This window comes from Octodon degus, unplaced genomic scaffold, assembly GCF_000260255.1.
Source record: "Octodon degus isolate 3935 unplaced genomic scaffold, OctDeg1.0 scaffold00021, whole genome shotgun sequence".
NCBI classification, from domain to species: domain Eukaryota; kingdom Metazoa; phylum Chordata; class Mammalia; order Rodentia; family Octodontidae; genus Octodon; species Octodon degus.
Genome location: NW_004524597.1, coordinates 19,556,136 through 19,573,561, shown reverse-complemented (window position 1 = coordinate 19,573,561; position 17,426 = coordinate 19,556,136). Strand labels below are relative to the sequence as shown.

Genomic DNA, 17,426 nt, shown 5'->3' with positions numbered 1-17,426 from the left:
TAGGTATCTTCCCAGAAGAATTAAAAACATCATACCACAATGATATATGTGCACCCATGATTACAGCAACACAATTTGTAATAACTAGGCCCATCAACCAAAGAATGGATAAAAAAGATGTGGTCTTTTTACACAAAGGAGTACTACTCAGCCATAAAGAAGGAAAACTGGAGATTTTTATAGGCAAATGGAACAACTTGAGACCATACTCATACGTGAAATAAATCAGATGATCATGTACAATCATTGTACTGTCTCCCTAGTGTGAGAAGCTGAGCAAGTATGATCCAAAGTACAATAGATACTGTAAAATGGGATGAAACTGTTCAAATGGAAATAGAAACCAAGATGAGGGAATAGGGAAGAAAAGTAAGGAATAATATATAGTGGAGATAGTTATATATTAATTTCTCTTAGCTCATTGATTAGAAAGGGTTGTGAATAATATTGGACAATTAAATGTTATCTTGTACTCTGAGTAATGAATTTAAAGATAATATGCAATGTGCTAACTAACCATTGTTACCCTCTTATGTCTTGTTTTGAAATTTTATTTTATTTTTTCTCTTAAACAAAAATCATACAAACATTAAAATTTTAAATTTAAAATATTTTTAGTGAACTATAATATGCATACTAGAAAGCAAACCAGTTAATAAAAAACAATAAAGAAATATGAACCAATGACCCAATGCTTAAAAGTCTCCTAAACATTTAATTTCCCACCTTCTACAATCTCAGAAAGGCTTTTATTAAAAATTCAGTGAAAGGAGTATGATTATCCATAGCATCCTCTCATTATGAAGGTGAAATGGAAGAAGCTCTTGCCTGCATTTCTCACATAGCCAGTATTTCCTGAGACTTACTATGTGCTGGACACAGGTCAAAGGTGAATACAGATAAGGGCCCTGCACATGGAGCTAACAGGCAAGTAAACAGAATAATTTTCGGTAGTGATAAATAGTTTGAAGAAAATGCATATTTCAAATAAGGCCAAGGCCTTTCGGAGATGGTACCAGTTAAATTCAGGCCTAAGTGGTAAGAAATTAGCTACACTGAAGACATGACAGCAGCTCTTTCTCACAGGAGGAAAAGCAAAGGCAAAGAGTCTAAAACCTGGAAGGAAAATAGGTGAAACAAAGAAGCCACAGTGGCTAGACCATTGTGAGTGAGGAGATAAGTAGGAAAAGGGGGATGGTGAAGACCATGGGCGTGGGAAAAGGCAGAATCTGAGAAACCCTGTGAAGAAGTGGGTTGACTTAGAGCGCACATAAGAAAGCTGAGGGGTGAACAGGTACAGCGGTTACCCCAGGTGGCACCACTGGCCAGGAAAGAGATGAAAGTTCACCTCAGGTCTCTTTCACACCAAATGAAATAACAATATAATGATTAACACGCTTTAGTCACATTAGAGTACATTAAATATGACATCTCAGTGAATTCTAACATTACTAGGCAATCTGACTCTGAAGTTCACCAACACACACTTCCTCACAGGTGGTAAGAGTGAGCGTAAGGTGGTAGAGTGAAAGACTGTCTCACTACACACCCCCCAACATTTTTTTCCCTAAAACATGAAAAAAAGTTTGGGGTGGAAGAATCTGAAATTCAAAGTTGTATGAGTGCCACAGATACTGCTATAACGACTACACTACCCGACATTCTCATCCTAAATCATAACAGTCAAATTGCAAGCTAATCAGCTCTTAGTGGGACACAGTAGATGTGAACGAAAAATACAGTGCTTTGGTTTTTTTTAATCAACAGAAGACACATTGCCATTGGTCTCCCTCAAAATACTCCTCCTCACTTCAAACACCCTTTTCTGGAGTTCTTTACACTTTCAGAAGCAGGCTGGCAGGTCCTTTTCTGTGATGTCTTTAGCTGCACTGTTGAGGCTGCCTCAATGCCCCAAACTGACTAGAAACACTTACTTTACATGGGCCCTTTCAGAGTCATGTGGTGTCGGGTCACATGAACAAGACGGCTGAGGACAAACCATAAGCTTTTACAGTCTTCCCACAGGATCACCTCAGCAGCCCCACTCGCCTGGCTCTGAGTCAGACCTCACACAGACACTCATGGCAGACAGCTCCAGAACTGCTCCGGAAAGAGGCAAGAATGATGGAGTGTGTTCAAAAGATGGTGCGGGGGGTTGTGAGGATTAATGGCAGTGTGTCTTCTACTGTAACAATTAAACATTCACATACGGTTAGTGTTCTGAGTAGAATTCCTTAGACTAGAGGGTAGACTCTCAAGGCCCAGATGGGGACAGGCCACGGGAAAGAAGTGCACAACATAGAGTATTAGACAGGCTCCAAAAGACATTAATCTGGACATGAATGTGAAACTTAACAAATACGCAAACTCTGTACTTTAAGGAAAGTAATACCAACTGGCCAAATCCAGGCCTGCAAACAGTCTTACATAAATAACTAAACTTCTCAGCCATACTTCAGATAATCAGCTAAAGAGAGATCAATAAAGTAGCTGAGGAAAAATAATAAGAAAAAGCAAGAAAGAGACAGTTCTATGCAGGAAACTAAGTCAAACTGATAAAGCTGCTTTCTAAATTTTCTATTTCTTTGTACTCAGCGTTGTAAAAGAAATGGAAATGAATATACTTTATATTTACTTCTTTATATTTTAACCTGTCCTGTGAAAATAATCTCATCAAAATAAATGAAGAGATTCTTGCATGAGACATTGTTTATTTTATTCCCTGCCATAAATGACATGTCATTAGACTATTTGTCTAGGCACAGAGCAGCTTAATGGCATTTGAAATAATGCAATAATATCAGCCACAGGAAGCATAAACACAGACTTGGATAAAACTCACTAAGTTAGCTCTTCGGTTGTTCTGAGAAAAAAGGAACAAAAAGAAAAGAAAAGAAAAGAAAAGAAAAAAACTGATTAAAACTTTTCAAATGGAAATCTGCAGTGTTGAAACCTAAACTAAACTTATGAAGACCTATCCAAAATAACTTATTAGCATAGTTTGCTATAATGCAGATACTAAATGTCCTCAAAGGTCCTTGTGCCAATGACATGGTCCCCAGGCTGGCACTATAGGGAGGGACTGAGAGCTTTAGGAATTGGATTACTGGGGGTGTGCCACTGAAGTGCCCCAGGGAACCCTGGCCTTCCTCTCTCCCTTTTCTGCTTCCTCACCATGAGGTGAGCAGTTGCTCCACCACTACTATCTGGCATGTCTGTCAGGCACTAAAACAATGTTCCACCCAACAATGGACTGGAATCTCTAAAGTCACAGGTCAAAAAGAAAAAAGCCCTTCCTCTTTTTATAAATTATCTCAGTAATTTTCTTATTATATAGAAAACTGAGTAGCACTCATCTTGTGTCTAAGTCTAATTTAGTAGTGGTTTTGAACGCTCTCCTCTCAAACTTCGAATATTGGGCATTTTGTTTTCCAAAGGTTCCATCTGAAAACTGGTTAAGGCAGACCTCACATGGTTAGAGGGAGTATGACTCACGTCACATTACGAATGGCCATGAATACAACAAAAGCACCATAGTCAGTGGTAACTAGAATCCAGCTACTTTTAGCTGTGGAGTACTTTAAGGGTACACATTACCTGGAAAACATTATAAAGGAATATGATCTTTGGGGAGAAATAGGCAACTCCATAGCTACATTGAGACACATCTTCCGTGAGAAGTAATCAGAGTGCTCAGGAAGCCAGAGCAGGACCATCTAAATTGGCTTTGGGTTCAGGGAGACAACATGGGGCCCAAGTTTGGAGATCTTTTAGGGTCATCTGGGTACTTCTCCCATGCAAAATAGCTTATCTGAAGGTACTAAAGTTTGAAATACCTTTAGTCATTGCCAAAACTACATGAGGTTCCACTGAGCAGAAGGCACAAGTGAACAAGTGGCTGGACACCAGTTAGCTCAGAGCTGAACCAAAAGTCAAGCCATGAAGGAAAGCAGGCTTTAGAATTCTGCTCAAAATTGTGACAGTCATTAAATATTTTAACTCAGGATGTGACAGGACTTAATTTTACTTCAGAAATTTCACAGGCAGAAACGTGAAGGATACATGGAGGGAGATGAGATGATAGCATAAAACCACTCCTCTTGCACTGCTGCCCAACTCACTGGCCTCACATTTTTGGGCTAAGAAGATTCATTTTAATGTTTCTCTCTTGGGAATTAGGAACTGGAACATTCCTAGTCAATCCACTGTGTATACTTGAACTCAGAATTATCTCCAAGGTAACGGTGCCAGAGTTTGATCACACACACGCAAAACTAGAGGCATATCTCCAACAAAAGAAGCAAGAGGGCTGCAGACAGCGAGGGAGGAGCAAGGACACTGCACCATGTGCATGTGTAAGCTGAGCAAGCGACTTGCCAGATTCTGGTTTCCACCCTGGGCCAGGACCAGTGGCATCTGCTGCCCTTAGGCCCTGTGTCCTTATTTTCTTAAATTAGAAAATTAGAGATTTTGCTACTTGGAAAGACAACGACCCCTGACTAAAACAGAGACTAAAGGTCCTGGCAAGGAAGAAAACAGGAAAGATATCAGAGATACTAAGGAAGTAGAATCGAAGCAAATTATGACTGATTGGATTTGGATGTGCAGGCTCCCAGATCTGGGATTGGCACCTTGGGATCACAGCCAACACCAAGAAGGGGATTAAAGGAGGCCAGGTGGAGCTGGGGGAAGAGACTGAAATTTGGAGCTGCACAGATAAGGCTGCTGAGAGTGGGCTGGAGAGAGAGGTATGCACCGGTAGGGTCCCCTGCTTCCTCCCACTTTCCTTCTGTGAACTGAGACAAAATGCAGAAGGGCTTGACCATGCTGTGATAAGCCAGCTGCATATTCCTCTTCCAGCTTCAGTTCAGGGGCTGATAAAGGTAATTAGGTTGCTGCTCAAAACTCTCAAACTGGCCCACTCCTGAGCTAAAGAACCTTAAACCTTCATAATAGCTACACATCCTGAGCTCCTTGCTGCAGACACACGCAGAGAGAACATCTCCTCTCCCTGGCTCTCCATCTCCAGGGCACGATATATCACTCCCTAAGTTAGAGGCCTTAATAAATGCTTGGGATTGATAACCCCAGAATTTAAGGATTCTTTCTTTGCCATCCCAGCTGGCCCTAACTCAGAATAGTTTGGGGCGGTTCTTTGTGGGAACCCCCCGGCCCCCACTTTGAGGTAATTCCAGCCATGGTTTTTGTGGTGTAAATAGCTATCATGATTCTAGTGTGAAATATAGGCTCAGTCTGCAGCCAGCAGAGGACTGCTGAACCCACTGGGGTGGAAGATACCATCAGCCAAGACCTGGTGAACACCAGCACTGATGCACAACTTGAGCAGGAAAAGGCACAAAGAAGATTTAAGTGTGACGCTGTGGTACACAGAACAATTAGAAGACCTGTTCCCATGTGATGAGAGCACAGGTGGCCGACACGCTGCGAGGACAAGGGACATGAAGGCAAGAAAGCAGAACTCAACAGATCCTTCAAGCATCTCCGTATGTCCAGCATATTGCTGCCCCATTTTACCTCCAAAACAGAGCACAGAGGTCCTTTTAAAGGTAAGGAAAGAGACCACAAGTTTCTCTTTCTCTTGAGATGTACATTAAATAATGTTGCATGTATCTAGTTCCTGGCACAGTGCCTGCTCCCTAAATGTTCAAAGAGAGAAGTAAGGCCAAAGCATCTGTCATGTTAAACAGTACACTCAGCATTACGCAGATGTCATTATTTTCAGGCTTGCATATGATATATGGTTCTAATTTAGGGAAAAAGCAAACTTATTTCCTGAGGTACGTCCCTGGATTTCATGCTGCTAATTTAACTCATTAACGGAACCTCTCTTTCTTCTTCTCTTTTAGCAAAATGTAAGAGTAAGAGCAGGCATAGGAATTATGTTTTCCTATTTGCAAAGATTGTCCTGGTGAACCCAAATCTTTAGCTGCTGACACTTTATAAACCATGAAGATGAATTTCCATTAATTATCACAGGACCTTAAAATTCACATTTAACTCAGAAAGCATGCCAAACGGATTTGACAATCTTTTGATGTAAGCCGCAGGTCAAGCCTCATGGGGGTAAACTTGGCTACAGATCTCCACCTCCCAAGGAGGTACTACCAGCTCATAGTAGTCCAAGGTCACTGTTTTCTCCTTGACTTTAAGATAAAAGAAACACATTTATTACTGAAGTGTGCAACAGTCTTACAATATCTATATGTTAGAAGAAAAATGTTATCATGAGTCTTATGAAAATAGACACACATGAAAGACAGATATTGTAACAATTTTGTGTCTACAGAAGATTCTCAAATCCTGGGGCGATGGGTATAAATCAAAAAAGATGGCTCAACCTCAGAATGCTCCTCCTTCACACAAATGCCTAGGGATCTCTAAATGATAAAGCGAACAGACAAGAAGTTACCATGGACTTTTCTTGGCCTATGGGTCTGAACTGGGCCTGAACCATAAAGCTCTGTCACTCAATCACCTTAAAAAAAAAACAAAACTGTAAATTTCTGCTCTTCAGATTGCTGAGGCCCTGAGAAGTAAATCGCAGAATTTGCATAACTAGCAAGTAAGTTGGATTTGCATTCAAACACAGATCTAACACCGAAGACTGTGACAGACACTATCTGTTGTAGCATGTTTCTGCCCATCTAACAGTTTACCACATAGAGAAAATGTGAAAAACATGGCTTATCCCACTTGCATGTGCTCCCATCCCTTATTAGGGACAATTAATCATTTTCCTGTGCTCCTACAACAGGTATTAATTTGGTAAGATGAAAATTTCTTAATGACAAGAGTTATTCACTTACAGATCTTTTAATCTATAGAAACAACTTATTGTACTTTATCTGAAAGTATAAATGCCTTATTGTGCATTTTTAAGGTTACTGAAACAGGTCACAAATATAAGTGAGCATGTAATAAAAGTAGATTATAGTATTCTAGAAAATACATTCTCACCACTTCTTAATGTGAATCTTCCATTTTTATTGCTTTTTTTAAAATTTGGTAATGAACAATCATTGACCTTTTTCACTAAAAGTGAATCTGCTATATCCATGAAAGGTAGTAACAGATTTCAGAGCCAAAATGAATTAACTTAAATTTTACAGATATTTCAAAACACAGAATTTTTACCCAATGCTCTTGATAACCAGCCACATGTACTCACAGTGAGTCCCTCTCTAAATTCTTCAGCTATCATGGAAACCCACTAGAGAATCTGACAACTTCAGCTCCCTTTGTCCCTGTATTACTCTGCCTGGGAGACCTGGCATAATGTGAAATTGAGTTGGGAACCTGGAAGGACTGCATTTAGTATCTGCAAAGACAATTTCCAGTGTAAGAGGCTAAGGGTTTTGACTAAACAGTCCTAGAGCAAATCCATAGAGTCTATGCTAAGCCTCACGGAGTACTTGGCAGGCTGGAGCTCCAGCTGCCTATCGAAATGAGCTGCTAACCTAGGCAGCCATTAATGTCTCCTTTCACTGCCCTATCACAATTTTCCTACTCCAACTCATGCTTTCTGAAATTATTTTTGTGTGTATTTATCTCCAACACCTTATTTTAAGGTCTACTTTTTTGAGGAAGGTAAGTTTACAGTAAGACAAGTATATAAAAATGCACACAGGAACATGGGAAGTGATCAAGAAATGTACTGGTGGTTCCACTAAAGCCATTCTCTTCAGAGAGTCCCTCTGACATTCACTGGGAGATGTTACCTTATAAATTATGGAAACAAAGGAAAGTTCAGTCACTTCAGGTGAGAAGCTCTATAATCCGGGGACAAAGAGGCACTGCCAAATGTAACACAAAGATTGTCTTTCTTCAATGATATGCTGGGGAAATAAAAATGGGGTCTTAATATATAAGAAGCTAAGCATATAGGGTAATAATTGATATATGAAAAGTATGTAATAAATCTTCCAAAAATTATGTTGAGCAAAACATGCTTTTCTTTTTAGATGGAAATTGGTTCCCTGCAGTCTGACAACTTTTCATCTGAAAAATGTTTGAAGTATTACTATTTCAAGTGTTTTACCCACTACTTGTACTTGAAAATCACTTTTCTCATTCAAATGTAAAAACTGACTTCACTTTATATGTCATTAGACTGAAGTCAGTTCATTGGCATGCCCAAAGTCTCATTGTGGAGACAGATCTTAAAACCAACACCTCCTGGCTCAATAGCCTTTCTATTACATTACACTCATCCTTCAAAAGAAAGACAAGTCCTTCCATCTTCCCAGTTCATCTAATAAACAGTATGAGTACATTCATTCTAAAAGACTTGACAAGAGAATCATTTCAGCTTTTGATAGCTTTGTGGACAATGAGGAAGCACAAAGAGGGGCAGTGAGCCCTGGAGTGAGCTGCTGAAATAGTGATCAAGCGCACTAAGCCTGCCCTAACGAGACTCAGACAGCAAACCTCATCTTCAGTTCAAATTTGCAAGACAAGAGCATACAGAGCCTGTTTCTCCTTTTTTATTTCCAGTAACCTTTGTTGTTCTCTACACTTACCACCATCTGCCCAAGCTTGCTTGTGCCACATTCCATAATTTTTTTTTATACCATACAGCTTGTTGACAATAAAATATAAGACTCAAACAGATCCAGAAACACTGAACTTATGAAATTAAACATAATTAACAAATATAAATGACTGATTCAAACACCAGGTTGCTGTGGCTAGGAACTCTAGATCAGTAGAAGCCTTAAGTAAACAGCAAAAGCTTTAAGTGTGTATCAGAAAACTTACAAATGTGGTAAGTTTGATTTTTTGAGATGTATACAATTTTCTAACTGATTAAGCATGCAAAAACTCAAAAATGTGAAGAGCTCCAAAACTCTTACACTTTCTGAGTGTCAACATGATGCCACAGGTGGAATGTTACACACCTGATTTTAGGTAACAGATAATAATCAAAGCACAGGCACTAAATACAGTATATAATCTCATCTGTAGGTGATATGCATAAGGTATTTATGAAACATAAATGAAGTTCACATTTATATTAGGTTCTATTCTCCAGACATCTCAATATAAATACAAATATATCCAAATACAAAAACAATGTCAAAATCCAAAATGGTCTAGTCCCAAGCATCTGAAATTTTAAAATTATGAAAAAAGTAATCAATATTTTCAACTCAAAATGACAAATAAGTTACTAGGCTCCAGTTAAGAGATCAATTCAAACTAGAAACAAAACTTAACAAGAGTATATACTAAATTTAACAATAATGGAAAAAGCTGTGCATACTCACAGAAGAACATACAGTAGGTTAAGGAGAAGACACAGTACGTGTCCATCTGGGCAGAAAGCAGTAGTGTGGTCTGTCACAGTAGCTGACATAATGTTTCATGGGCTTCAAATACGAGTGCCTGAGCCATATTGTTTTATCTAGATCTACTATCTACTCTGTGGAGAAAAGCAGCTCTGCATAGCTCTTGCCACAGTTTTAAATTCTATACTGAGGTCTTTTATTTAGTGAGTGTGTCTTCCACAGGGACTGTATGGGGGTAAGGGGGAGGGCGGGAAATGGATCTGTGGTAGTAACAGCTGAGTAACCCACAGAAAGCAGACCCTGAAAAATGAACTGAATACAGAGTGACTGAAGAAGAGCAGAGGTCCCACTAGTCAGCCTACTCCACCCACTACACAACACAACTTTGGGATTGCTCTGAAAACCAGTAACACAACATTTTTCTATCTTTTTCCACATCTTGCATTTCATCTGGTTATAATAAAGGTAGTTCTATTAGCATTCTTATCACACTTCAAAATAATACTCAACAAGGAAATGAACAAGTTATTTATGTGTCCATAATCTTTGACAATTGCAACTGGCTTCCTTTTATCTTTCTTTCTAACCAAAATTAAAAAATGCTCTATAAAAATAATTGCTCAGAACACAAGGAACTACAGAGTGGCATAAAAGAGAAATTTTATGAAACAAAGCCAATAATACAGCAAACATAATAAATCACCCATTTCTAGTTATACATGACAGAATTAAATAATAAAGTATCTCCCAAAAGGCGATTCCTATACATTTAATAGCAACAAATCACCAAGAGTCCCATTCCTTCTCCATGTAAAATCATTCCTTCACAATCTCATCAGTAAAATGCCAGAAACAATACATACATGATGGTGTTAATGCCTGAGAGCTGTTGGAACATTTGTAGGCCACAACCCACAATTAAAGCTCGGCGAGTTGGGGGATAAGTCAGCATTCTGCAGATCACAGGTCCAGCTTTTTTAAAAAAGAAAGAAAAACAAAAAAAGATACATCTATTATTTTTAGCTCTCACAGTAATTATTCCCATTAAGATAAAGTTCCCCAAATCTTGTGAAATCAACATGACTGGGCATTGAAAAATAGAACACATACACTTTTACAGAAACCAGAGTGCAATATATTATTTCTGAAACAGACTTAGTTTTTTGTTTTTAGTTTAAACTGCAAAAGTAGTAAGAGAAAATTCAAGTTAAAGCAATATCTATAGATACCAGGAACATGAATGTAACTGGAATTGTCAGAATTATTTTTCCTTAAACCTCTACCAGCTGTACATATTAATCTCTCTATTCTTTCACTATCTTTTTTTTTTGGGGGGGGTGGAACTGGGACTTGAACTCAGGCCTTTGCACTTGCCAGGGAAGTGCTTATTCCACTGAGCCATCTCCCCGGCCCCCCTCTTTCACTATCTTTACAATGAAATGTTATTTAAGATTTATCCAGATAGAACTTACAAAGGCACTGGCAAAACTGTTTTAAACAACCAAAAGAAGGCATTTATTGCAAACAAACATGGAACAAAATTCATTTTATTCAACTAAAACTAAGGAATTTGGGTTTCATACCACACTCATGATGATTACCCTGCATATTACAAATAAGTCACTAAAAAAGGTAACAGAAAAAGTTAAAGTTGATTTGAGTACACACACAAGACACACACACACGCACACTCACACTCAGAGGGGTAGTTCCATATTTTAACTAGTACCCAAAAGGGTATTGGACGGTGATTTTAAAAAATAATGGTGTATGAAAATGGCACAGAGCCCCTAGTGATTACACTGAAACTCTAGATGAGTTCTGGAGAGCTGTAGATCCGATCCACCAAGGCCTCAAGTATAGCGACTCTCTTTACTGATGTCTGCTGTCAGGGCACAATTACTGAAAATGTCCCTTCTGTTCTCAGAAAGGTTCCATGCAGATTTCTGCTTAGCTTTACCAGGCACAGCACATGGGGCTAGGATTTGTTCCCATGATCTGTGCTGTTCCTGTTGTCAGAGCAAAGGGCTGGGGCCAAGTGGATGCCAGCTGCTTAATTAGAGGCCAAGCTTTGTTACTGAACTGCAAACTAAGTCAAGTAAATTAAAACCGATGAAGTCTCACCCCTTTAGGAATCTTCCGGAAATTTAATATCCCAGTTTGCAGAAATGGAACAGAAAATGCTATTCTCTCAGCTGCAGACGTGAAAATGGGATGTCAAGCCAGGACATTAATTAGAACTGAACATTATAGGGCTGAGAATATTCTACCTTTTCCTGGTATGATTACAGTCACAAAACTTGACTTACTGCGAATGTTTTTGTCTCTAATTGGTACAGGTTAATTAAGAGAAGCATTGACGGGCATTCAAAGCTAAAGTTAAATAAAATGACACTCATTTAGAAGATAGGCTGTGAGAATTCCACACACTGAATTAAGAGTCAAGCAAGTTATATTAAAGCCAAATATATTAGGATGGCTATGTGCAGAGATGGCGAGAACTTTCTGTGAAAATGATGAAATATATCTCCATCAGTTTCCTGACAGGCTCACACAAATACAGCTCTAAGTAAGCCACAAAAGAAGGAATACATACAACATCAGATAAACATCTACCTTTTCCCCAAAACAAAACTTTCAAATTCAAAAATCATCACTTACTTTGATAACATGGAAAAAAATTTAAATGACAATCAAATCAAACAAAATCCCATTTTAGTACTATCCAGAAATGAGAAACTGCCTTCTCTACCTTCAAGAAGTCTATTACAATCTTTAGAGAGCTACATCTACTCTCTTTGTTACACGTCTTAGGAGCTGATAAATGGGTTAGGGCATAGGAATTATGGAGAACAGACCAAACTGACAGATTAGAATCAAAGTTTGACTTGCCTTTATACAAAAATATAAACTAACATATAAACACCATATATTTACTGATTTCCAGTTTAAAAAACTTTCCCCTATTTTCTCTTGTTTGGATTTGTTAACAATAAACAATAGCAGTTCCTTCATTAAACTGAATCTTTTAATGGATAAAGTTTGGTCACAACAGCTGCACATGTAATTATGCATAAACAAAATTAAAGAACTTCCTTTAATTAAAATCATAAACCTAGGCCAGGGAGATAGCTCAGTGGAATAAGTGTTTGACTGGCAAGTACAAGGTCCTGGGTTCAATCTCTGGTACCGCCAAAAAGTAAAATAAAAGATAAAAATAAAATCATAAACCTAGCTTTATAGGGCAGCAAAACTGAGTTAACAAATAAAAATTATCATTTATCTTTGTATCACAGAAGCTATGAGGCAGAAAAAAATAATAATTGGCTGAATGGTCACAAACAAAAATTTAAAATGACAAGCTCTACTTACCATATTTCTACTGCTTTTGTAATTAAAAACAACTTGGGTATAAAACATTTCACACTTAATTTTCTTTCAAATGTTTGTGTCATTGAAATACAGAAATTTCCACACAATAAAAACTAAACCCTCTAACAAATACAGTTCAGAAATAAAGACCCAAATATACAAATAGTAACACAATGGATTCAAGAAACCAAAAGGGATTCATCTTTTCCTCCATTCTGAACCCTTGTATTACTGCACTGCTCAACCAACTCCTCGTGGTTTTCCAAGTGACAGGAGCTCTGGCAGCATAAGAGAGAAAGCCTACAAAGCAGCCTTTCCCAAGGATGGCTAGTGTGAGCTGAGCTCCTGATGGCACTCTGAATACAATTAAGAGTAAGTAGGAAGAAATCTGGAAGACACAGAGATAGGGATAGAGTTCACAAACAAAAACAAAACCACACTGGGCAGTACTTCAAAGAATCAATAACGGGGATTTCATCTTACTGAAAATTTTTGTGCATTAAAAGAAATCACCCACAGAGTAAAGGAAAACCCATATAATGGGAAAAAATTTTAGCCAACTGTCCCTCAGACACAGGACTTCTATCTAGAACATATAAAGATTAAAAAACAAAAATCAGGCCCCCAGGCTGGTCAGATAGCTCAGTGGACTCAAGTGCCTACTAAAGCAGGCGCAGGGACAGGGGCTGGATCCCCCATGTGCCATTCTGGCCTTGCCCCCAGGGAGCACTGAGACTGCTATTGAGACTGGGCATGGCGGCGCACACCTGTAATACCAGTACTTGGGAGGCTGAAAACAGGAGGATCACTTTGAGCTCAATCTGTGTAGTGAGATCCTGTAGACACTGTACTAAATATATTTTTTTAAAAAAGTGAAAAATCAGAACCCAAAATCCAAAAACACAATCCAGAAATGGGCACCTGAAATGAATGCATACTTCTCAGATGAAGAAATACATATAGCAAACAAATATATGAAAACTTGTTCAACATCATTGGTCATTTGAGAAATGCAAATTAAAACAACACTGAGAGTCCATCTCCAGAAAGAATGGCTATTATCAAGAAAACAACCAATAACAAAGAGGGGTTAGGGGGAAAAATGAACACTTTTCCACTATTGGTGGGAGTGTAGACTGGTACAACCACGATGGAAATCGGTGTGGAGATTCATCAAAACTAGGAGTGGAGGTCCCATTCAACCCAGCTATTCCCCTTCTGGGTATTTTTCCAGAAGAAGTGAAAATATGCCTAAGGAATATAAGTTCATCCATGTTTACAGCAGCATTTGTCATAGCTGAATCGTGGAAACAATCCAAATGCCCACTAACCAAAGAATGGATAAAAATATGTGGTCTTTTTATACAATGAAGTCTACTCAGCTATAAAGGATAAACTCAAAGCTTTAATAGGTAAATGGATGCAACTAGAGACCATATTCATAAGTGAAATAAATCAGACTCACATGTGTAAACATCGTATCATCTCCCTCCTGTAAGAAACTTAGAGAATAAATAATATCCCAAATACACAATAGATACTATGAAAGGAAAACAAACTGCTCAAAAAGAAACAACTGGGATGGGGGAAAAATTTACATACGTAAACAAGATAGCTAAGATAATTATACTACTAATTTTTATTAGTTCATTGAAAGGAATGGTTTGTATTTATACTGTTTAATCAGTTTTGCATGCCTATATCTTGTAATCTGAGCAACCACTTTGAAGACAATATGCAGTATAATAACCGTTGTTAATATCCTATTATCTTGTTTTGAAATTCTGTGTCATTGGTTTTATTGGGTTTTTTTCTTTAAATAAAAAAAATACTAGAATCTCATTTTATGAAACCTCAGTTCTTAACTTCAATTTCCACCTAAGATACAGGTTAGACAAAAATGCACGCAACAGTAGCTCTCATGATACTGGACAATATCTAATAAAGGACTATGAGCCTCAAGATTGAAAACAAATGGAGCAACCCAAACAATGGTCCCAGCTGAATGCCTCAAGCAATCTTCCAGGCTGCAGCATGAGGAGGCAAGCAGAAACACCTGGTAGTCGTGAATTAGCGAGCTGCCGCGCACAATGTAGGATGCCATGGGAGCTCAAGTTCACAGGGCAGAGAAGAGTGAGGATTCAGAGAGAGACTGAGGACTCTGGGGCATTTTAGAGTCCCCCTGGAATACTGATGCTGTGCATTCACAGGCAGATGCCAATGAGGAAACTATCCAGCAGGGGAAAAGAGCCCTTCAAAGAGTTCGAGAAATAATTCTCAAGAGGGCTGGTGTACTGGTTGATACATTGCGTCAACTTGAGAAATTTAGAAGTTTAATTAAGTGACTTGGCAGAGAGCCAAGATTCTTAGCTTGTAAACCTTCTCATCCTGTGCAAGAGGGGGTATGAACATTGTATGAATTCTACACCCCAACCCCAGGGTAGCTTGTTTACAATATACGGAGGGGAAAAAGGCTGGCTAAAAGACTCCACCCTTTGCTCTTCACTGTTTCTTGCTGCCATGAACTACTGCTCTCTGCCATGTGCCTCTCTGCTTGGGAGCCAGCCAAGTACAGACTGAAACCTCCACAAACTGTGAGCTAAATAAACCTTTCCTTCCTTCATTTTGGGTGTCAGGTATTTTGTCCCAGCAACAAGTAAAAAGTAACTGAGACAGTTGTGAAGAGTTGTTCCTATCACCTAAAGTGAAAAATCTGAAGCATAAGGAAAAGCATTCAGAAAGAATTTACCTTAACAATAGTTCAAAATTAATCCTAAACATTTTGGGAATCATCTAAAACAGGTGGAAAGCTAGGCTTCACTTCTACCAAGTATAGTACTATGTCAAAGAACAGAACAAAGCTCAATAGTGAGATAATTTATAACATCTGGCAACTTACAATGAAAGTTACCAGGCCTATAAAAAAGAAACAAGAAAATATAATTGTAACAATAATCAATTCATCAGGAAGAAATATCAATACTAAACGCATTAAGAGCTTTAAAATATATGCAAAACTGGCAACTGCAAATGGAAACAGATCCACCATGACAATCTAATACTGCATCACTGTTTACTCAGTAACTGGGAGAGGAGGAGTTTAAAAATCAGCAATGATATAGATTTCAACAACACTGTCAACAAATTTGACCTAGTAACTGATATTTAAACAGTACTTCACTAAATAACAGCAGTATACACATTCCTAAAGAGTAAATGTGTTTAATGTACTGAAACATTTACCCAAGAATGATTAAATTCTGAACTGTAAAATTAGCCTCAATTAATATAAAAGAATTCAAGTCATACAAAGATTTCTCTCCAGCCACAAGGACGTTAATAGAGAAGTCAACAGTTAACACAGCTCTATGAATCAAAGAAATGAAAATCAGAATAAATGTGGAAGTACATGAAAATACAGAATATAAAAATTGGAGGCTGATGGTGCACAGCTGTAGTCTCAGCTCCTTGACTGCTGAGAAGGCTACTGAGCAAGACTCTCTCTGTCTCTGTCTCTGTCTCTGTCTCTGTCTCTCTCGTTCTGTCTCTCGCTCTGTCTCTACATGTATGTATGTATGTATGTATGTATGTATCTATCTATCTATCTATCTATCTATAAAGGCTAGTGATGTAGCTCAGTGGTACAGCACAGACAGCTTAAACATCAGTACTGGAAAAAAAAGATATTTTAGGGGATTAGGGCTAAAAAAAATTATAGCATTAACTTTAACTTTGCCCTGAAGAAACCAAAAAATGATAAGCAAATGAGTCCAAACTAAGTACAAGATACCAGAGGGACTGACATGGTAAAACAGATGATAAAGAAAGAAACTCGGACATCTGAATGCTGCATACAGTCTTCACTGACAAGGGCATCAGGACCTGCTAAGCAGCAGCAACTGTATTTGATTACACTGGAACAATGCAGTCCGATCCCAGATTAGTAAATTACAATCTCCAGGGATGCAAGGACTTACAAATTTCTTCAAGATTTTTCTTGCACTTATTCTTTCCTTCCTTCATTTCACTTATTTAAGGATTTTACTGTGTACTAAAGAAAACTTAAGGAAGAATAAGGAGAACACTTTAGGACTAGTGAATTGCAGGATGCAGGCTTCCCCACTGCAGTCTTCACAGATTCCATTTTTCCTTAGGAGTAAAGGTGCCTCCACAGAAGAAGCAGGGGCCTTCCTGCAGCAAGATAATCACTGCTCAAGTTCAATTACTACTCTCCCTACTCCACAGTTCAGGGCCCTATGATGGGACAGCAGTTAGGCTGAGCAAGGTCCCAAGCATCCAGGAGGCCATGTCTCATACTGTGCAGGGCTTTAGGTAGACATGAGGTGAGGTAGCCATGGGAACATCCAATCATCAACAAGGATTTCAAGGTTTTCTTTTCCCCTTCATGGTAGCCAAGACAGCTTAATATCCTATCTAGCTATCAGTCCTCACATTTGGGGGGTGGTCAGAATTTAATTATCATTATCAATCACCAAGGATATTAAGCATCTGTTAAAAACTGAATGGATGATTACCCAACATTTCAATAGCTCCTTGGTGCCTTCTAAATCATTTTTTAATCACTGGGAGTCTCAGTAAGGGAGCACAGATGTTGGCCACCAACTTGGAAAGAAGGAAAGAGCACAGAGGGAGTCAGTGACTCTCCCAGAGTCGAAACTGATACAATGGTAGATAGACCAAGACAGGCCAGGGAGATAGCGCAGCAGCACGAAGAGGAGGGGGAAG

The 17,426-nt window shown here is 38.6% G+C and overlaps 1 protein-coding gene across 1 annotated transcript in view; it reads right to left on the bottom strand.

Annotated features, from left to right (window-relative positions):
• Slc2a13 (solute carrier family 2 member 13) overlaps positions 1-17,426 on the bottom strand; it is a 198,251-nt gene that overhangs the window by 176,480 nt on the left and 4,345 nt on the right. Inside the window, exon 2 of the mRNA XM_004628062.3 lies at positions 10,172-10,280. Coding sequence (XP_004628119.2) covers positions 10,172-10,280 — 109 coding nt within the window. The remainder of the gene's footprint in view (positions 1-10,171; positions 10,281-17,426) is intronic.